We start from the raw sequence: 23,271 nt of genomic DNA, 5'->3' as shown, positions 1-23,271 counted from the left end.
TATACAAAACTTCAGTCACCCAAACAAAAGGGGAATTCTTCTGGACTGTAGTTCTGTGTAGTCTGGTAGAAGTTTTTCAACGTTTCACAGGCCCTCCCTTGCTGTCTGCGTGTTCAGGGCAGTCTTCGTACTCACTGCCATGACAACCTCAAATCATACCAAGGAAATTCTTATAGCGTTAGCCACAAAGGGTCAAACAATGAAGGAAAACTTATTACACAGTATCAAACATAAAACCTGTTCAGAACCCAGTTCAAGAAAAAAAAAATCATATATTTCTGACAAGAATTGATTTACAAATGAGCTATCACCACACCTTTACATGCATTCACATACTCCCTCCAAACATACAGGCACACACGTGCGCGTGCACATGCGCACACACTCCCACACACACAGACACTGCCAGGCACACAGCCATACACTTTACATATACATCTTGTGCACACTTAAGAAAACAAGCAGCATATTATATATTTCATTCACTTTTTTGTATGAACCCAGCCACTTCTAGGTAGAGGCTGAAATATTTTTTTTTGTTACTGTTTTGTGCAATGCAATTTATCCTTCCATTGGAAGATCTTACCAAATTTAACTTTCACAGCGAATCCTGTTTTGCACACTAATAGCAGCAGCACTAATCACATGAACAAGAGCAGTCATACACTAGTATCTGCAATGGTAAAGGGGGGGAAAAGTTACTTTTCATTATGAAGACTACACTAGATTTCTTTTTATACGTAACGGTATCGATATTACGAATTGTGAACAAGTCACATGCACAGAAAGAACTTTATTTTTTTCACGCTTCTTAAAAAAACACTCTGGTTTTATGCTTCTAAGAAGGATTTTTTAAAATATTTCCTCATATTAAAAAAACAAAACACCATCCTTCCACTAACGGCACTACAACTGGTCGGCACATCACTTTCTCGTAACACAGACTGCTGCTGTTTCCACAGCAACAAGCAATGGTACAATTCACTTCTTGATGCAAAATTTGGGTTTTTCCTGTTAATGTAACACACTCTCTTTATTTTCTTCAAAGTGAGGTGACACGGTATAAAATACAGAAGACAAGAAGAAAATAGGACGAGGTAAATGCAGAATAACAATGAAATGTGTAACGAAACAAATGACATGACAGATTTCAAGAACGGCCTAAGCCTTACTTTTGCGTGTACATATATAAAGAAAACCGAAATAAATAAAGGCCAAGGTATGTACTGTATATCAAACAACAAAAAAGAAAAAAAAAGACTTTTCAAAATGAAGAATTACAGTATTACAAAATCACTTGTTTTCAAAATGTCTTCAACAATCTTCTCGTCAAAACTCAGTCCTGTAACAAGCAAAACTTTTGTTCATACATGCTTTGAACATGTACTCATTATGAAAGAAATAACATTATGTTACTGTGAATAAAGTTACACATCTGGAATGCTATGTAAATGAAAAGAAATTCATTACCATTTGGGGCACAGTTTACAACATAATAAATCTAACCTATTCTGAACATGTAGTCTACAATTTCAATAAAGCCACACAGGAAAATGCTTTAATAACCAAATATTAAAATAAAATCTTTTTCAGGAACACCAAATTCCTCCATAAACCTTCAAATGGTAATTAGCAGTTCCTACAGCGGTACAGAACTTACGGGAACTGTAGCGAATAAATTCAAAATTACCAGGCAGAAATGAAGAAATCAAAAGGAGAAACACAGAAAAATGTACCACTGAGTTAAAAGTAAAAGACATTTAAAAAAAAAAAACAGAAACTGACACATAAAGAATGAATGACATTAACCTTAATACGTGGATGTTCCGGCTATTTTCCTGTAATCCAACATAAGAAGGTTTCGAGAAAACAAAGGCTGTCATAATGAGAATGATCGGCATATTTAATATAAAGACAAGTATGACACAACATAGGACGATAGAAATGTTAGCTTTCTACCAGTGACTGTGAACAATTTTGGTTATCTTTCAGAGCTGTGTCACAGATCAGAGAAGTATTCTGCAAGCCTTTTACATCATATATCACACAGCACCTTCCCTAGCTAGCAAGCAAGCATGAAAATTTATGTGCGCCATATAATCATTCAAACCTATAACTACAACTGGAATTAGCAGAAAGCATGGTTTTGATTTCATTGATTGTACATTATTTATATTACAGATAAGAAACTTCACACAAACTGCAATTTGCCATGTGACTAGCTCTGGTTGTAGGATAATTGGCCCCTTAAAATCAAGCTGCAGTCACACTTGTCCTGAAATAACATTAGTCAAAAACGTTAGCTTTGCACAACACTGCGTTAAAGACTTCTTTTCCGCTCACCTCCCACTTTACATTAAAGGTAAGTGACCAGTGACTAGAAGTGAACTTTTGAGAGGGCTTCCACAGTTACTAGATTCCAGCAGAAACCAACAAAATCAACACCATTCCAATTAAATAAAATATGAAACTCGATAACTCGTTACACCACGAGGTTATTCCCTCCACGTCCCAATTTATCGGCCAGTACACGTTTTAGAAACTTCCAAACCGTAAGATCCTGGATGCTGATATGAACGAGAAACCATCTTCTTCGAGCATCATTTCTGTTTCACAACTGAAAAGTTACGTTAGGTTAGGTTACTCTAGTTACCTGTTACGTACAGATTTCAACAACTAAGTCGACTGTCAATATCTGGACAAGGGGAGCCATGTTTCCAAACAGATATGGTCGCCAACTTTCCCCACATCATTCCTACAAGAAGACATTTTAAAAACCTCTCCTGTGATTTAAGGATCAAATTCTGCTTTCATGATAAAGACGAACATTTCTTTAAATAACAATGCAAGCACTACAAATCAAATGCAAAGAAAGAAGTTTGCGATTCACGAGGAACCAGTGCACAAATTTAGGCGAGGGAAATATTTGAATTATTTATATTCTATTGGAATAGATGCCAGTTTAGAAGGGCTCCTAGCAAAAAAATTTCAGCCCCAATCTTTTATTATGTAATGCAGAAGCTAATTAAGCAGCACAAATGTTATAATTGTGCTGTTTTTTGTTTTCACATTAAACACTTAACATTTTAACCAAAGAAAACTTACTCTCATGCACCTATTCTGACCTTATGGTAACCTCTCAACTTCAAAAACCTCATTCTTTTGTGGGCTTGGCTTGTAGATGTTAGACATCCTCCACCACTAATGTTATAGAGTACAGAAATCACAAGCTCAAAACCTCCGATACATAATACGGTGCATTTTTTTTTATAAAAGCTTCTTATAAGCTCTTTTAGAAATGGAAGTAATACAACTTTGTACTCTCTCAAACTTCAACCCATCTTTCTCTTCGAAGCTACTGTATGGAACGTGGTCCACGTGCAAATGAATGATATTAACATAACGTTAACATATTTTTGCCAGCAGAAAATATTAGGAGACAAGGCTTCAACATTATCCCAAATGTCCAAAACAAAGTTTTATAATGAACTTAAAGGTTCACAAAAAGTCAACTACAGGGGATAAGTAGTGTACCATTCATTAAGCAGCACATTCCACACATCAAATGCGGTGTTCATCGTTCACATTTTGCAAATTTCTGAATTCTTCTGCAGTTTGGTTGAAATAGTTTGAGAAATGAAAATCAGCTGAGTGTGTCATTAGCTGTCACTTAATGAGGGATGACTCATTCATTCGTAAGCCCACAGTTCACAATCTAACTCTGATTTAAAAAAATTGTCTATTATCATTTCATTTCTTAATTAGGCATTATGAAATTATTAGAAAAGGCATCAGTTGCCAAAATGTAAAACTTCCCTCCAACCGTTGGTATATGGTTCAGTGACATTACAGGGCTGACGTTGGTCGAGTGTGGCTTTTTTTGGGTATACCAAATACGTTAATAAAAAGTATCGAAAAGCTCAGCCAATCTTTTCCGATTTATAACCGTTCCCCCCCTCCCATTCTTGGTACATTGCATTCTATATGAAACAAAGCCAATTGGATCAAAGTCATTAGAAACATAAGCAGAACAAGTGTCCGGCATGTTACGGAAAGAAAAGTCAACTTCGTCCGTCACAACGTACAAAACAAAGGCCGTTGTGGGCGAATAATTGCGATGGTGTTATTATTTATCCCAGTAATAATAATAATAATAATAAAAAAAAAAAAAAGTAAATGTGATCCAGTGGGAAACAGTTCAATGAAGTTTCAACGATAAATCTGAGATGGTGGCGTTCCTCACTTGAGACGCTGATGCACACACGCAAGCACACAGTGCTATTCAATTTTCAAAACAAGAGATGCGTCTAGCTCTTCAACAGTCACACATCTCAAGGTGCGTCGCGCACAGCAGCAGGTCCTCGATGATGCAGTCATCACAGTGGTGTGATGTAAGCAAGCATGAAGCCCATCACACATGCCTACACCAAGTTGTACTCCTTCAGGTTTAACTGCAAAATCGTGTCCTTCACTGCTGCAAATACGAACCGGATATTCTCCGTGTCTAGATACAGAAGAACATTTCACAGTTAGGCACTATATTATACGAGACTTAAAGCTTTCGAGCATGACAACTAAAAAGCGATAACACTCTCGGATGATGAGTAGCATCAATTCTGAGCATTTTGGAGACCTTCTGTGCCTCTATTACCATTCCTTGATAAAGTCATGGTCTCTGAAACATTGGAATTCTTCTACAAATTTGGCGAAACTCTTCATCCAAGAAGATTTTATCACTATCAACCACACACATTATTCTCAAGGCAACAAACATTCATTAATTCGTAAGACTTGAGGTTCTCACAGCGGTGAGTATGAAGATTTCCGTCTTCTGGGTTGTTGCGCTGTGTAGTCTGGTCGATGTTAACCAACGTTTCAGAGGTCATACTGCCTCCGTCATCAGTTGGTTAACATCGACCAGACTACACAGCGCAACAACCCAGAAGACGGATATCTTCATTCATTAATTCAATCAACATATAATAATTTGCATAATGGCAAGACACATATTGACCCCATGTGGTAGATCTATTCTAAATGCAGAATTTCATAATTATACATCAAACTTTCATTTGAAGCAGAGTTGATATTTTCACAAATTTTTCTTTTACCAAATTACTGTTTCAAATAATAAGTACATTTTTTGTAACAGCAGTTAATAAGGGGGAAATTGATTTAAAAACCTAATTTTAGAACCACAAAGTAACCAATAATGTCAAAGAGGACAAGGGACGAACACAAAGTTTAATGCTGTAGCTTATAATGAGTGGGGGGGGGGGGAGAGAGAGAGAGAGAGAGAGAGAGAGAGAGAGAGAGAGAGAGGATGTTTGCTTGAAAATTTTGAAAGGATTGAAAAATAAACTACAGTTAGAAATGAAGAAAATAAATATTTGTATTACGAAGCGAGAACAGAAAATAAGAAGGAAATATGAAATTATGAGAAGAATCTGAAACAGTTCTACATTACATCACATAATAAAGGTTACAATATGGAAAACAAAACGAGCCATTCCAAAAGCGTAAAATACTTGCATGTCTGTCATAAACTTTCCTCTCGCTTATAGCCACTGCCATGCTGAACAGCCATTCCTCCACAAATTTCACCACTAAAACTGAATCACAGATTGCTGCCATGCTTTGACATGTTACATCAATAAGTAGCCATACTGAACAAGTCACGGTATTATTAGTGCTCAAAAGGTGGCAAAGGTCAAGCATGTGCGAAGTGAGGGGAGATTTGCGGGCTGCAGAGTAAAAGACATATGTCTTGCTTTTTATGTTTTGCACCACCTTGAAAAGTTGATAGTTAAACTATTATCGTACCAGCCGAGAGGTCAGTTTCATTCCAGCAACACAACAAAGTTTTGCGGACTATGTAACTGGCCAGTAAGCAGACCCCGTCGATTGCTGCAAATGAATTAAAGTTCATGGGCTTCCCCGTGAGTATACTGTTAATTTTTTTTATATATATATCACTGAATTTGAGATTCAAAACATTTTAAGCAGCTGGTTTTTGTTTTACAGAGTGTACATTTCAGACTATTCCGACTGGCAATCAATTTACCATCGTACGGCCAGCTTTAAAGTCATCACTAAATACTTGGAAATCATATCTGAAGTCAAAAGTAAAAGAAAACAAATGACAAGTCTCTTAATCATACCAATGTCATATACTGTACCTTTTCCTGCTGCTGGTTGTGCTTGTGGTGCACAGCAGAAGTAGGAGGCAATGTAATTTAGATTAACGGTGCTGCAGTTCATCAGGTGTAGGACTGCCATCAGATAATACGAGGCGCATCCTCAAAGTAAGTTTCCCACTCGTCCCACAGCTAGCAACCTTATATTGCGCGAAGCGACTGTGCGTACGTGATAGACCAATGACGTAGCATGGCGCATGCACTAACGGCACCTCCCGCGTTCTCACAGTAGCATCGTTGCAGCTGTTGAAGATGGAGGTTCTTATTCCAGCTCCCGCCGACTGTGAAGTGCGGTCAGTGATAACGCTAGGCCGCACACGGCTCGACGGACAGCGAGTCTCCTGCAGGAGTTCAGCTGGGAGGTGTTTAATCATTCACCCTACAGCCCGGACCTCGCTCCCAGTGATTTCCATCTTTTCCTACACCTCAAGAAATTCCTGTCCGGTCAGCGTCAGCGTTTTGAGAATGACAGAGAGGCGGAGATGGTTGTCACACAGTGGTTCCAATCCCAGGCGGCAGACTTCTACGACACAGGTATTCAAAAGTTGGTCCCACGGTATGACAAATGTCTCAATTCCGGTGGCGAATATGTTGAAAAAATAGCTGGACACTTGCTGTATCTGTTGCAATAAATATTTCCATGAAATTGTGTTTTGTTTCTGTAAACGGCCCCAGGGAAACTTACTTTGTGGACGAGCCTCGTATTACCTTGTATTTGCCTGTATGTAGCTGTCCTTTATTTTTCATTAACTACAACAATTTATGCCAGATGTCTATTAAAAACGCACCGATACATACATACTCGTAAGTTGTTCCGAGAAGTGTCACCACTCAACATTAACTACTGAAGTTCATCAATAACTTGTGGTAGAGGAAAATAAACCAAAAAGTAAAACAAATCGTCGAAGGAAATGGAATATCTAGAAACAGAGTTTGCTTTGAAATGAAACGCTTTGCATTAATCACACAATTCATTCAGAGGATCATCATTATGGAAACAATATTATTTCCATCACCAATCTTGTTCTTAAGGTGCTATCCCTGCTTACACCACACACATATAGCACAGAAGCAAGTTCTTTTACCCTGGAGTCAGTCGCACTGCGATAAACTCCACCACATGAATAACCTTTTGAATCCAATGTACGTACACTTCCAGTTGGGAGTGGTCTCCTACATGGTGATGCCATGCAGGCTTATGCAGGTGATTACCGACGTTTCAACGCAATGTTATTTCATCCTGAAGATTGAGGTGATCTTTTCCTCCTGAACACAAATAACCACCTACAAACCCACATGGTGTCACAAGCCAGACCACCACCACCGCCGCCACTGACATCATCATGACCGTGATAACCTTCAATATCGAAGTTCCATAGTTACTTTCGATTAGCAAAAAATTGCTTATAAAGTATGCATAGATTCTAAATGGTTATTTTCAAAAGAAAAAATCTTCAACATCTTTAAATTATTTCACATTAAATTTTAAAAACTAGCTTCACACATTCACATGCAACATTACAAACATTCAAAGGATGGGAAAAAAAATATATTTAAACAAAATACTGTCCTGTCCTGTCTATGATCCAAAGAAAACAAAACTTATATGAGTCACAAATTACAAAGAATCATATTATTCATGGAAAAAATTTGTGCAACATTTCTTTTCTAAACTGTTTAGCCCCATGCTGTGGAAAAGAGATCTGACATGCGAGAGAACATGAATGACAATAACGAGGTTACAAAAAGTTAGTGACAGAGAAGCATGAAGACTGACGAAGGAGAAAGTAGCAATAGTAGTTTGGTTTATTTTTCATGTGCAAGGCACAACTATTTGCACCTTATTATGGTGTTTCTAGTACATTACAACAAAACTATTTGTTAGTCTCGATTAAAAAATGTTACACGTCTCTCCAATAGCATTACCAGAAATATAAACAAATACAGCAGTGGTTCATAGACTTTATAGTAGAACTATACCTTGTCCACAGAGGGTAGTAATTCTTTTCTTTAAAACACTGTACAAGTATTGTATTAATCTATTTGCATTGCTTTTTGCAAAATGCACGATAAGTCAGACAAGTTCAAATATATGGGACCAACAGCAACACATCAAAATCACATTAATTAATAAATTAAAAGCAGATGAAGTTTAGGGAATGCTTTACACCATTCAGATCAGAATAATGTCTTCCCATCTGCTATCTAAAAACGTAAAGATTACAACGTACAAAACTATATTTTAACTTTTTCTGTGGGTCTTAAAACTGGTATATAACCTCAACGGAAGAACACAAGACTAAGGGTATAATGAATTCTTCTCGGGCCATCAGCCATGTAACGTGTTCTCCCCATTAAACCACCTGACACGGCTGGTAGCCCGAGAAGAATTCATTATACTTGGTCACGATGAAAGCTTCAGATCGTACACAGACCAAGAGTTTTTGAGAACGGGTTGTGCAGGATAAAACATGGACACATGCAGAAGGATGTAACAAAGGCCGAAGAAAATTACATAATGAAGTTTTATAATTTGTTCTTCACCATAAATACTGAGTGTGAACCCTGAAGACAGAGGTGATATGTTCCTCCAAAACATTGGTAACCACCCACAAGGTTACATGGCATCATAACCCCAAAGACCACATGTGACAAATTTTCGCCAAAGAAAGATACAAAACATTGAAGTGGCCATGTCGTATCAGAGATCTATAATCAATATCACTTGTCTAAAATACATTTACGTAATAACTTAATGGCATTAATGACTACTGATAAAATCTTATGTTGCTGAATTTCAAAAGGCTATCTATCAAACGCCAAGAAATCAGCCGACCAATGAACTACATCGAAAACATACTGTGCAATTAAGAACATTAATAAAGGTCAAAAAGAGATTCTCGACACATATATCAAAGAACAATTTTGTAACTTTCTGACCTGAAACTTCCATTCAATGCTACACGACTTAATACTTACTTTCATTTCACGTTCATTTCTTATGGTGCAAGTCCAAACTACCTTGATGTCATTTCCACACATTTTAATATTTTCCCACTTCAACAGTTCAGATCTTTTTCTCGCAAAGAGACGCACGGAGATATCACCAAAATGAATTTTCAGGAGCAATCATCACAGGAAAGAGTACATTTGCAAGCAATATTCTAACAAGTTTTAGAACAAGAACCATAGAAATTTGCTCATAACATAAATTTTTCATTTCTCAATCTTTTCCATTTCACTTGCACCATTATCTAACATACATACATAAGCCATGCAACATATAACTGCACCTGCTTCACGTCTGCTATTCATATGCCAACTCATATAAAATCACGGAACATACCATAATTACTACTCTAAGTAACACACAAAAATATATAAAACAGCCACCTGTGAAAAATGCCAGGTACGTTCTACAGTAACAACTGCTATATGTAATACTGTGTGCCAAGTTCATGCCAAGTTGAACTCTTTCAACGCATTTTGCATGATTGTATCCTTAACAGCACAAAATACAAGCTTTATATTTTCAGTATCTGTTTAAATTTAATAAAAATAAAACAGTAACATTTCCAGTTTAACAATCCCATGATGCATTATTGGAATTTATATTTGGTAACGTTGGCATAACCACACAGTAACGTCAATCCATTTCCAGAAACATAGCAGCATGCAAAGAAAGAAAACACACACATTAGGCAATCAACAGCATCAAATCACATGCCACAATCTGTACAGTTTGCATATCTTTGACCACCGAGACCACACATTTATACAGCACGACTGCTTCTGAAATTTAAGATGGAGGCTGAACATAGGGCAGTGACTTTGGAATTAAACTTGGCCCATCTTACAGTTTAATCGTGTACAATGACATTTTTGGAAGAAATTAAACTACAACTTTCTTACGAGCATTATTCTTCTCAAACTGACACCTTAACGAAAGGTACAGTTTGACCACATCTTCTGTAGACTGTTCCAAAACCAACCTCCCTCCCCCCAAAGCAGAGTGAGGTTTATGGGAGGAGGGGGGATGCTACAAAAATGCTGAAGAAGTCATGCATGGATAATCCACAAACTGGATAATCGGTGAACAGGTAATCATGAGTCCACTATACTTAATTTCACTCAGTACCAACATTATTTTTATTTAGTGTTCTGTCTGACGACAGGTCCATATGAACAGGATCCTTCCATCCTTTTCTCGGACTGGGACCTGTTCATATACGTTCTTGGCAGATGATCCAGAAGTGGTTTGCCATTGCCTTCTTCTGCGTGTGAATGGAGTAATTGTTGGGATGCCACGGAGAAACCGGGGAAGCCCCCGGAGGAAAACTCCCGTGTTGCCTAGACCACAGCCTTGCCCAACACAAGTTATAAATTCGGGCACCGCCGGGAATCGAACCCGAGACCCCACGACAACAAGGCCAGCATTCTAACCGCTAAACCACCGTGGCTATTACCAACATTATTATATAAATTTAATTTTTGTGGGTTTGTAACAGTTTTACATGCACATCATGCCTTTTTAGGAGAAATATAAGTGCTGATGTAAAATCAATCTACCGCTCACAGTTACGAGATTCTTGTGTAGTAATTTTACTGCACATCACACATGCAATGTAATAATTTGTTTACTTTGCATTGATTTTTATACGTACAATGGGTCTTAAGGAACTCAGATGTGAGGGAGCGGACCAGATTCTTATGACTTATGGTCGGGACTGGTGGCGGGCTGTAAAAATGGTAATGAACCTTCAGGTTCAAACAGGGACGTTCTTGATTAGCTTGATTCTCAAGAAAGTTTATGCTCCACGGAGTTCTTTTCTTCTGATATTAATTCCGCATCAAGGATGTCGACTCAAGACGCAGCGTTCAATACATCATAAGCCAAAGATTTAAAACAAACTATAAACTAGCACATTATAATTCCACAGAAGTAAGTAACTGTTCTTTTCATATTACAAATCAAGTTTTATTTTGATAAGATTTCATCTTATGTGTGAGACTAAAAATCCGTATGTCTCCATGACTAGCACTCCATATTAGTCAACATCTTTCACAGCTTACAGATGAATATTTTTCTTGTGTAACCACACAAAATGTATGAAATGTGATGTACTTTTACACAACAAAATGTAAGCAGCAGCTTGAGTGTTTTGTATGATGTTAGGCACCTTTTTCATACAACACTTATAGCGATAACATTTCCTTCCTACAATGTGGTGTCATCATGCTTCAAACTAATGGATGCAGCACAATTTATATTCAAATATTAACACTAAGTATGTAGAGTAGCGGCAGTGTAAAATCAGCTTTCCTTGTGCCTACAAAGAATGTCTAAAAATGTAATATGAAGGACACGGAATCAAGACCAAGTCTTTCTATTGTCAACGGGTAAGCCTTACGGGAAAATTCTGCAGTGCTCATAAAATGAAATAAGTACATCTGTGGTCAAAGTTGCAAACATCCAGTGTTGTGGCATGTTCAGTAATTAGTACCTGTTGCGCAGGTAAAGTGCGAGTAGATGATTTTCTCGCTGTCAGGGTTCAGATCCACAAACATCCTCAGGATAAATTCACGAGCTGCAATTGCATCCCTCTGGGGGCCTACAAAGCAGATAAGCAAGGAATAATTACACGATAGCATACACTTGTAACATACTTTCCTATCATCTGATCGAAATCAGGCCTCAGCTGTAACACAATAAGGAAATGAACAAAATGTTTGTCAGTTTTCTTACAGATGTCTTAAACATGAATTTATCAAGAAATTGTAAGTGCGCGTTCATTATTGTTGGTTCTGTCTGAATTCTTCATCCTGTTAATCAATCACAACTAAAATTAATTAAAAATAATGCAAAGAAAGTGTGACATGAAAAAACAAAACCCCAGGACCCGTTTGTGTGCAAGCAAACACAAATCAGATAAGGTTATAGTACCAGACATTATATATATATATATATATACGAGGCGCGTCCTCAAAGTAAGTTTCCCACTCGTCCCACAGCTAGCAAACCTTATATTGCACGAAGCGACTGTGCGTACGTGATAGAGCAATGACGTAGCATGGCGCATGCACTAACGGCACCTCCCGCGTTCTCACATTAGCATCGTTGCAGCTGTTGAAGATGGAGGTTCTTATTCCAGCTCCCGCCGACTGTGAAGTGCGGTCAGTGATAACGCTAGGCCGCACACGGCTCGACGGACAGCGAGTCTCCTGCAGGAGTTCAGCTGGGAGGTGTTTAATCATTCACCCTACAGCCCGGACCTCGCTCCCAGTGATTTCCATCTTTTCCTACACCTCAAGAAATTCCTGTCCGGTCAGCGTCAGCGTTTTGAGAATGACAGAGAGGCGGAGATGGTTGTCACACAGTGGTTCCAATCCCAGGCGGCAGACTTCTACGACACAGGTATTCAAAAGTTGGTCCCACGGTATGACAAATGTCTCAATTCCGGTGGCGAATATGTTGAAAAATAGCTGGACACTTGCTGTATCTGTTGCAATAAATATTTCCATGAAATTGTGTTTTGTTTCTGTAAACGGCCCCAGGGAAACTTACTTTGTGGACGAGCCTCGTATATACACATACACACTTACCATATATTTTTGATTCACTGAAAAATATGACAGAACATGGGACATCTAGAAACTGTGCCAGCACAGATATTTTGTCTCTTCATGCCAAGAGTTACCAAGTTACAAACAAAATTCTCGATCAACTACTGACATTATAAATCTGCAGTGTAACATGAGAAAATACAAGCAAATTATATGTGCTTTCACACATCCAGGGTTTTATTTTACTATCATGAAAACATCAATAATCTATCAACGGTCAAAATTTAAAGCGTAGGATTTGAGGTTTTCATGGCGGTGAGTCTGAAGATCGCTGTCTTCTGGGTTGTTGTGCTGTGTACTCTGGTGGACATCTACCAGACTACACGGCGCAACAACCCAGAAGACAGCAATCTTCAAAATTTAAAGCCTATTACCTGCATCAAATCTAAAGACTTACCAGAGAATTTGATGCAGATTATAGGATTCCCATCAAAAAATTCAGTGTAACATAAAAATTGTGATTGTCAATAGTGTTTCTCGTTTTACATTTTCATGTGGCGATTCAAATGATGCATAATGAGAGTCACCCGTATAAAATGTGCTGCAGAACAGCAATTCTTCCAAAGATATCTGCATGAGCAGACATCTCTCCAATCATACACAGAAGGCACATAATCAATTTTAACAGTTCGATATCAGTGTTAAAACGGGAGCGTGGCTAAGTAGGTCTCAATTAAAACAGAAACTGGAAACGATATAATTAATATTTAAACTACATTTAGACAGTTACGGAAAGTGTTCACAGTTGACATTACCAACAAGCACTTTCAGTTTGAAAACTGTTAATTAATTACCAAAGTCTAAGAGTTAATTATATTTTTAAGGTTACGGGTAAAAAATTATGGTGCTAATGGCGAACACGGTATACAATATCTAGTAAGATATCAAAATCTACTAACAAAGCATTTGGCATGTGTGTGTATGCACCACCTACCAACATTTGAAAATATCCCAATAAATACTGAGCACGGAAACAATTACCAGTTAGTTTTACTTAAAAGATTTTCCAATGTTCCAACTATCAGCGATACTGCACTTGTACACATATTCAACTTGTATCTTCATACGTCTGTGCAGACAACAACCGTCTTGGCACCGTTACTCTACCGTGTTTGGGTTCCTGAGCTACAAAAACCATCCTCACCCAGACTCAAACCCAGAACACTGCTTCATAATTTTTACCTTTCTAAAGCCTCTTTCTGGTTTCAAGGCCACATCTGGGGGAAAAGTGATGTACGTGTTCTCAGACTACAAGTGACCACAGACACCCACAGTTTAAATTTTATATAAGTACATTATCTGCAATTTTATCGCACACTACAATGCATATAGTTGCTAAGCGTAACAGGTTATTTCTATGATGTGGGATGACTTATCTCTCCATTTATGCATATTCTACTTTGGTAGCTATGAGAGTCGGGTGGTAGCTCAGATTTATAATCGGACTTTCCTGCTAACTAAAGATTCTACAGCTTATACAGGTTAAACTCACATTTTTGAAGTGGTTATGTTGCTGTAGTTGTACGAAACACACAACAGTGAAACTACAAGATTTTCAAAAAAATCTCTTGTTACAAATCATCCACTAATAAATTGAATTATCTGTACTTCGCTAATGGGAACTAAAATAATAAATAAACGTGATAATGAAGGATTTTAGCAACTACTTATGGCTTAGCAACGTCCTATACTGATGAAAGTACATAATGGAATTCAGGTTTTGAAACAATGTCCACATGGTGATATAAACCGTCTAAGTCAAAAAATCTTTGTCCTGGTCAAGCCAAATAACACTTTCTGCTCATCGCAATGAACACAGCCGCAGACGTGAAAAATTACTATTATAATTTATTTATTATTTAGTGTTCTGTCTGACGACAGGTCAGGTCCATATGAACAGGATCCTTCCATCCTTTTCTCGGACTGGGACCTGTTCATATACGTTCTTGGCAGATGATCCAGAAGTGGTTTGCCATTGCCTTCTTCTGTGTGTGAATGGAGTAATTGTTGGGATGCCACGGAGGAAAACTCCGTGTTGCCTAGACCACGGCCTTGCCCAACACAAGTTATAAATTCGGGCGCCGCCGGGAATCGAACCCGAGACCCCAGGATTACAAGGCCAGCGTTCCAATCGCTAGACCACCGTTGCTCGTTTCCAAGAGATATCAACAGTTATATCCTCGGAGCTTATATGCGACACAGTTTGGTGCATTTGTGGACATAAAATACCATAGCAGCAAATTTTACAGAGAATAAAAACAAACCACAAATTTCAAGGAAAAACAAGTAGAGATAACAGCAGCTGGGATTTACGTTCTCACATCGGCGGTCCTCTGGACTGTCTGTTAGGTGGCTCCTAAGTTTTGACAGAAACGTACAACCTTCACGGTTGAAGACCACGCTCAACAGACAAAAATATGATAAAACACCAGCAGGGAAAAGTACAAAATGCCCTTGTATACACGTGTTTCAATTGGAAAATTCAAAATGTGGTTGAAATTATGTTGTGCTCATCTCCTCAGTTGTAACTCAGGTTAATTTATATATCTGTGGTGTATTTAAATGAAGTGTCTAAACCATCTGCAGTACTTATGTCATTTTTCCATTATAACGTTCCTTGAGTTCATGTTTGACGTGTACATGGTATATATGAAATTTTAAAATCTTTGTAGCCTTACGTACACTTTCACAGGACAATCCACTCCAAAAAGAAAGTTCTCTCAGCGACGTTCCTGAGGAGCAAAAGAGTGTTTGACGGACAATGTCCAAACTTTAGTCACTTAACACAAACAGCCACCTGGAAGTTTTTCTGTAACGCAAGCTTCCTGTGTCACAGAAACAGTTGATGTAAATTTGTTTGGTGCAGGAGAATCAAGAAATATATCCCCAAACTCATTGCGGCAATTAAGAACAAGATTCCAGGCAACATTAAAAAAATAACACTAATTGCACTTGTGAAAAAAGACACCTCTGGGTTTTAACTGCTCGAAAGAAACACTGGACTGGCGTGAGCAGGTTAGAACTTGGTGTAACCCACATGGGCTCATTTTGTTTTGCCTTATATAATGAAACTAGATTTTATTAAACTGTAACCATCTACACATATTTTAACGTGTGTTGTGTAATTATTTTATCGCTGTGTATAGTCTGGATTACTAAAGCAGGAATGCCAAATCCTAAATAAAGCATGTAGCACAGTAACGTAATATTCAAATACGACAAACTGGAAAAGCAACTGGCAATAATATACTGTACATGTGCGGCAACGTAGGGGTCTACCACACACCTGTAGCCGCTGTAAAGTGAGAGTAGCACATTCTATCACGATCTGGATTCTGAGACAAGTAAACCTGCAGGATGAACTCTCGAGCCGCAACGTCGTCTTGCTTTGGACCTGTCTCAAACAGCAGCATCCAACAGAATCACCAACTTCGACATGAAGTTCATCAAATATTCCAGATTTGCGAAATTTGAAAAGTGTTTGTATCACGAAACAAAACTTACTTTCACCACTTTTAGATACAAAGAAGAAACCAGGTTAAGATATTTTATATTTGAGTTTACTTAATTATGCTTCTTTAACTGCATTCTAAAAGATGTACAAGAATGTGAAAACATCCTATTTTAAAGCGATAATCCCACCACCCGGAAAAACCCCCGCAAAAACACCTCCAAGCTGACAAACTGAAGGCCTCTCACATACAACGGAATGGTAATCACAGACATCCAAAATGTTTTCATAAGAAAACAACATAACTTGTCAAAATGTGACAGTATCTTTTTTATGTTAGGACCTGTTAACATTCCTATGAAGTTGCTATGTACTATTTTTTTGTCTGAAAGCATAAAAACAAGTCTAACAGACCTTGAAATTTGCCTTTTAATATAGAATTCTGTTTTACTGGACTCATGTTCGTAAAATATAAGCGTGAAATTCAACACTGAAGTAAGAAGTACAGATAATTTTATCATCTTTGCGTCTAAGCTCTATAATGTGAACACAAAAAGAACGTGGAGGACAGTTGAGCATTCAAAATGGATGGAGGTCCATGACCAACATCACAAGCTTGTCATGTATACCTCACAGTTGATACTTCTGTGATTTTTATGGAAAGTTTTCTTCAGTTTCAGGTAAAACTTTCGTCAGTGCGATATAATTATATTTAGATACTACATTTTTAACCAAGTATCTCCAAGATCTTCTTGTATTTTTTAATATTTCTTTTTACTGAGGAAAATTCTTTGATACTTAACATCCCCAACAATCTGTGCAGCTTAAGTAAATAAACTACAGAAAATATCCATTACATTGAAGTAAAAATCAAGACAGTTCTGCATAATATTCTTCGAGTCTTCTGGATTTAATGAGTACTTTACCAGAGTTCTTTTGACAACTTTTTTGAACTGAATGCTTTTCATACCATCATATTCTGGGAAGTAGTCCACCAGATGAGAGTACATGATCTTCTCTTCAAGGAGATCCTTCTTGTTGAGAAAAAGAATTACAGATGAATGCTGGAACCACGGATATGTGATAATGGTTTTGAATAAGGCCTTGCTTTCCTCCATTCGATTCTGTAAAGAACCCAAACCAGAGATTAACTAACATTCCTGAAGTATATTTAAAACATGGCATATTCACTGTTACACCAAACATTATATGGAAATTGGGAGGAGTGGATTTTGTTTCGTTTCTCATCTCTGGCTCTACAACCCAGCGTGGATCTTGGCTGCCTCTTTTGGAGGTTGCTTAATCTATTTAGACATTTGGTAGGACTCCTTGGACGAGTTATCAGCCCATCGCAAGGCCTCTACGTGCACACAGGACAGGACACAGAAATATACGAACAGACATCCGTGCCTTGAGTGAGATTTGAACCCACGGTCCCAGCGTTTGAGCGGACGAGGCCCATACCTCAGAATGCGAGGCCACTGTCGCTGGCAGGATTGTTTTGTTTCCTCTCTAAAATTATGCTGATCAAAGATCATCAGCATTTAAGAATTGACAGGTATTGGAGCTCCCATGATGGCGTAATTATATTAAGTTCTTTGAAAATGTGTGTGTAAGTGTGTGCTCATGACCATGTAACCCTTTGAACCTTTCTAAAAAAAACATTTCATCATTAGACTGAATTTTTGTCTTGTAATACAGTAAACCCTTGTCCGATGTGTGGGATATGTAACTTGTGAGTGTCATGTTCAGTGAATCTGAACTTCATATTGTAAGGAATTAATTGTGATAAGAGAATACAAATGTAGAAAGCCAATGCAAATAAATAAGATCATAAATATAATGTAACTGTATTTATTTTATGAACAAACATGAAAGTAAAATATCAATGGATAGTTATGCTTTAAAATAAAATATCAATGGAGCGTTAGGCCAACTGCAGCTTAGCTGATACTACCATGGAACTTACCTAGAATCATTATTTTCTCATCTAGTGTCATAATCTTTCTGCTTCTTGCTTCATTATCACTTTATACATATGTGTTTTGATTCCATAATGCTGTCCAAGGATACTCTTACAAACAGTAAATTATGTGGACATAAGTTCACATGGTAATAAGCGAAAATGAGACCGCGGGTTACGCGCTTTGAGAGATGAAGAGAGGGTAAAAGATGTGGAAATTATGCAAAGGGAAATAAACAAAACAGCATAAAATAAGTAGAACAGTAAACTTAAATGAGCACAAAGGATAGTTAAATTTAGTCAAGATGAAAGTATTGGTAATTCTGAATTAGATAAGACTGTATTTACACTGATTAAACTCATAAAAGTTACCACAGCAATACAAACATTGTGGCTAATGAAAACACCAGTCGATCCCAAAGATTAAAATCATTCATAATACTGCGCTACCTTCTTTCAGACACTACTCAAAGACGTTTGGAACAATGACGCATTTTCAATGACACAACACAGTGTATATGCAGATTTAAACCTAGAAGAGAAGTCTGAATATGTTATGACGACAACCCTGCTTTAAGCCTAAGGAAAGCCATGCATGACACTAGCTTACAATTTTAATAATTACAACTTACTAGATATTATTTCTAAATCTTATATTGGAATAAAACTTCTTTCAGCACACTGAATACTTAAAAAATGCTACAAGATAACTGAAAAGTCATGTAACCCATATTAAAATATTTATTAATGGTTATAATTCAATAGAGCTCGACTGGATTAATAAAAACACAATATCACGGTCACACAGCTCATGCAGGTCACACGATGTTGTAACCTGCTTGTCTTTTAGCAGCTGACATGCAAGGATGTCTTTTTCACAAGTGCAAAGACTGCCAATTGTCGAACGTTACGTGGCACTTCATTATTCCTTAATTTGCCAGAATGAGTTTAAGAATAAATTTTCCAATTTTCCTGTGCCAAACATATTGGCAATATCTCATCTGGACAGCCATGTCCAAAACATTGGAACTCTTCACTGGGTTGCATAAAACAGGAGAAAAAGTGCAAAAGCACGCGATGATGAACACTGTGGGAATTTGCAACACTTTATATAACTATCTTTTTTCTGATTTCAATGTAAATTTACTTTTTGACAAATAGAATATGTCGAGAATGGGTTGCATGACTTTTTGATCACCCTGTATAATCCTGAGGCAGCCTACCTCATTTTCAGATTCAAAGAGAATCTGATCATATTCACTTAAAGCAACTAAAAAAATTATGGAGGTGACGTTTTCAAAACAGTGGATCCACTTTCGTCTTTCTGAACGCTGCCCTCCTACATCCACCATCCTGAAATATCAGTAAAAAACATATGAAATGCACAAAAAGGGTTATTTAAGTTCGAAACATATGAAATGGTCCACTATAACATTTTCATATTCTGTGCTTGTAAAACGAATAATAATTTATGGTTCATAGATAATTACAAGTATTAAATTTTACTTCCACATGGTTTGACAGTGCTAAATAATTTTTAATTATCATCCAAACCATAATTACTTGATATTGCTAAACTCTAAATTACCACCCAAACACAAACTACTATTCAGCAGTAACAATACATGAAAATACAATATTCTAAAATAAAGAGCAGAGAAAGTATGTCACACTATACAGCACCTAATTGAAAAATATATGAAGTTAAAATTCAGAAAAATATTTTGAAATAATACAATTCAAACACAGAAAATTATCTCAAATTCTGAAATAACAAATTAACAACCACCACCACCACACATACACATTTTGGAGAAGATAAAGAAGTTTCATACATGAGTGACAGTTTCTTACTAAACTACAAGAACAGATTCAAATCTGTTCCATTTATTAAAATCTAATTTCTTATAAAATGCTTCCAAGCAAAGTTACTAGTCCTCATAAAAAAAATACAAAGAAAATGCAGACAAATGGGTATAATGCAACAATAAAATAAAATTAAATAAAATTCATTTTAAACATATCTTATCAAACCCAATCTAAGGTAAAAAAAAGTCACAGATTAATCAAAGAACAATTTTCTGAAAATACTATTATTATTACAATCTTATAACGTTTATAGTGTCATGCCTGCAAATCCACTTTAATGCCAAACATATTAATTATATGTAACACAATTTAATATTATACTCAACTCAAATGATGCACATAATTAGCCAAAAATACAGTATACTTCAGAAAGCTGCAAGCTATTCTTGACACCACAACAAAAAGCAAAATTAAGTAGTAAAGCACATTAACACATTGAAATTAATGCTGAAGTTGCTACTTAGCTACAATTATTCTGCTTACTGCTTGTTAACATTCACAATTAAGCATGCATCTGCAAGTGGTCATCCCAAAGTCTAATGATGATATAAGAATTCATCGCCCTGATGACGGAGGCAGTATGACCTCTGAAACGTTGGTTAACATCAACCAGACTACACAGCGCAACAACCCAGAAGACGGATATCTTCATGGAGCAAGAGTGCTTACCACCCAGCCATTATATTTCATTATTACCCTATCAATTAATGTGAAAACATTACGTTAGTCCCACTGTTATAAACAAGGAACATAATAAACCTAGGCCCTGCAATGTGCAAAAAATATGCACTATACAAATTTCTCAACCGGCAGTTCAATAAACAACATTTAACGGCCGTACGCTCTAATAAATTAATAGATGACAAATGTACCATTTAATGGACAAACATTTTCTGCTTCATGGAAATTAACGTCAGAGACATTAATCATAATGACTCTATTTAAGAGACACTTTGCACATCATTGTTTTGAGAAATGCTAAATAAAAAATATGGGATGATAAGTGAACAACGAAATAGAGGAATTTGGTCAAAGGCGTAATTGGAGGTATTATCCTGGAGGGACTTAGAAAAACCACAAAATCTGTGTTAACAAATAGTCTCTGGGCCATAAAATGAACCTGAACCCAAAAGAGGCAGGTGTGACGACGACTTGACTGCAATGTTTGATAACTATTACAAAAGAAAAATGAGTATTTCTTTGACATTAATCTGCTACTTTCACTAATGTTTCTCTGATAAACCACCAGAAAACTTTTTACAAATTCATCGAAGATTGCTGTCTTCTGGGTAGTTGCACTGTCTAGTCTGGTAGATGTCCACCAACATTTCAGAGGTCCTTGCTGCCTCTGACATCAGGGCAATCACCCTGATATCTACCAGAATACAAGGCACATCAACCCAGAAGATAGCAATCTTCAGACTCCTCAAATCCTACATCCTTTCCACATAATACTTTTGTTACAATTCACATCATCGTGCTCAGTGTTCCTATGCATAGAATTGAGTGTTTTTTTTTTTTTACAAAAAATGGTAGCAGTAAAGATTAATCTTAAAACTGTTCTTGAAAAAGATGACATTTTAGTACCATATTAAAGCCCATAACATCCACATTCAAATACACAACAAAGACGACGATGAGCCAACAAGACAGTAAGCCCAAGCTTAACTATTGCATAGTTTTACTCTGAAATCAAAAAACAACACAAACGCAAAACTAACAGAAAAATATTGTAGCTAGAAAAGCAGCCAGCACTTACCAGGATACATTACAATAATCTGCCCATAAACCAAGCACAAAACAAAGACAGACAGACATAACAATTACAGCTCCAATTAATATACTCACAGAGGGATGTAACATCATGTTTTAGCAAAATGAGACACTCACTTGTACACTTCCACCTTAAAGCTATAATTAACACTGTAAGCTGAGAAAGCATTGTTCAACCTAACTAATAGTCATTTATAACCGTCTACTTACAATAGGAAACGCGTTCAAAATAAATTTACAACATGAATTTCTCACATATGTTATTTTTTAATCTATGAAAATACATGAACACTATATTTTAAATAACTGGCTGCCTGCTTTATAGTTATACTTTCTGCCACCAGTTTAAACCACAGGGCTTCTCCATCGACGAATGGTGAAACTGTACTTTAGAAGAAAGAGTTCCCAAACATTTTTATTTAATAAAATACATATAATTAATACTCTTACTATAGTTGTAGTCTTACATGTACCATGAGCTGCTGTTGTATTTATCACCACCACCATCATCATCATCATCATCATCACTGTTTATACGAGGCGCGTCCTCAAAGTAAGTTTCCCACTCGTCCCACAGCTAGCAAACCTTATATTGCGCGAAGCGACTGTGCGTACGTGATAGAGCAATGACGTAGCATGGCGCATGCACTAACGGCACCTCCCGCGTTCTCACAGTAGCATCGTTGCAGCTGTTGAAGATGGAGGTTCTTATTCCAGCTCCCGCCGACTATGAAGTGCGGTCAGTGATAACGCTAGGCCGCACACGGCTCGACGGACAGCAAGTCTCCTGCAGGAGTTCAGCTGGGAGGTGTTTAATCATTCACCCTACAGCCCGGACCTCGCTCCCAGTGATTTCCATCTTTTCCTACACCTCAAGAAATTCCTGTCTGGTCAGCGTCAGCGTTTTGAGAATGACAGAGAGGCGGAGATGGTTGTCACACAGTGGTTCCAATCCCAGGCGGCAGACTTCTACGACACAGGTATTCAAAAGTTGGTCCCACGGTATGACCAATGTCTCAATTCCGGTGGCGAATATGTTGAAAAATAGCTGGACACTTGCTGTATCTGTTGCAATAAATATTTCCATGAAATTGTGTTTTGTTTCTGTAAACGGCCCCAGGGAAACTTACTTTGAGGACGCGCCTCGTACAATTATAACGCTGTGTTTTCATATTTGTTGTTTCAGTATTTAGAGGAAGCACGTAAAATATGACAAGGGACGAAAAAACAAATTAAGGCTTCATTTAACATGCTGATTCCATTTTAATCACTATTTTTACTGGGATGACTCGCACAATGATGTATACATTATTCATGTAGCCTTACTTATTGATATGGGAGCGCACAAAAACATTTTCGATAGCATATTTCAGACATCTCACTTTTATTCTGTA

At 37.2% G+C, this 23,271-nt stretch overlaps 1 protein-coding gene across 8 annotated transcripts in view; it reads right to left on the bottom strand.

Annotated features, from left to right (window-relative positions):
• Positions 1-61: 61 nt before the first annotated feature.
• Positions 62-23,271, bottom strand: part of LOC110838616 (guanine nucleotide-binding protein G(q) subunit alpha) — a 75,022-nt gene continuing 51,812 nt past the window's right edge. For 5 of the 8 annotated variants that reach the window (XM_087352954.1, XM_087352955.1, XM_087352959.1 and 2 more), the window contains 4 exons: positions 19,459-19,588; positions 17,243-17,396; positions 11,702-11,809; positions 253-4,504 (listed from right to left, as the gene is read on the bottom strand). In XM_087352954.1, coding sequence (XP_087209080.1) covers positions 4,422-4,504; positions 11,702-11,809; positions 17,243-17,396; positions 19,459-19,588 — 475 coding nt within the window. In that variant the 3' untranslated portion in view covers positions 253-4,421. Of the gene's footprint in view, positions 148-252; positions 4,505-7,985; positions 9,737-11,701; positions 11,810-16,107; positions 16,216-17,242; positions 17,397-19,458; positions 19,589-23,271 lie in introns of those variants that run through there. The other 3 variants (XM_087352956.1, XM_087352957.1, XM_087352958.1) reach the window with 2 other exon arrangements.

This window comes from Zootermopsis nevadensis, unplaced genomic scaffold (genome assembly GCF_977971745.1).
Source record: "Zootermopsis nevadensis isolate Lab colony 2312 unplaced genomic scaffold, Znev_1.0 Znev_ptg000021l, whole genome shotgun sequence".
In the NCBI taxonomy this organism is placed as follows: Eukaryota; Metazoa; Arthropoda; class Insecta; order Blattodea; family Termopsidae; genus Zootermopsis; species Zootermopsis nevadensis.
This window is presented reverse-complemented; position numbering and strand designations above follow the sequence as displayed.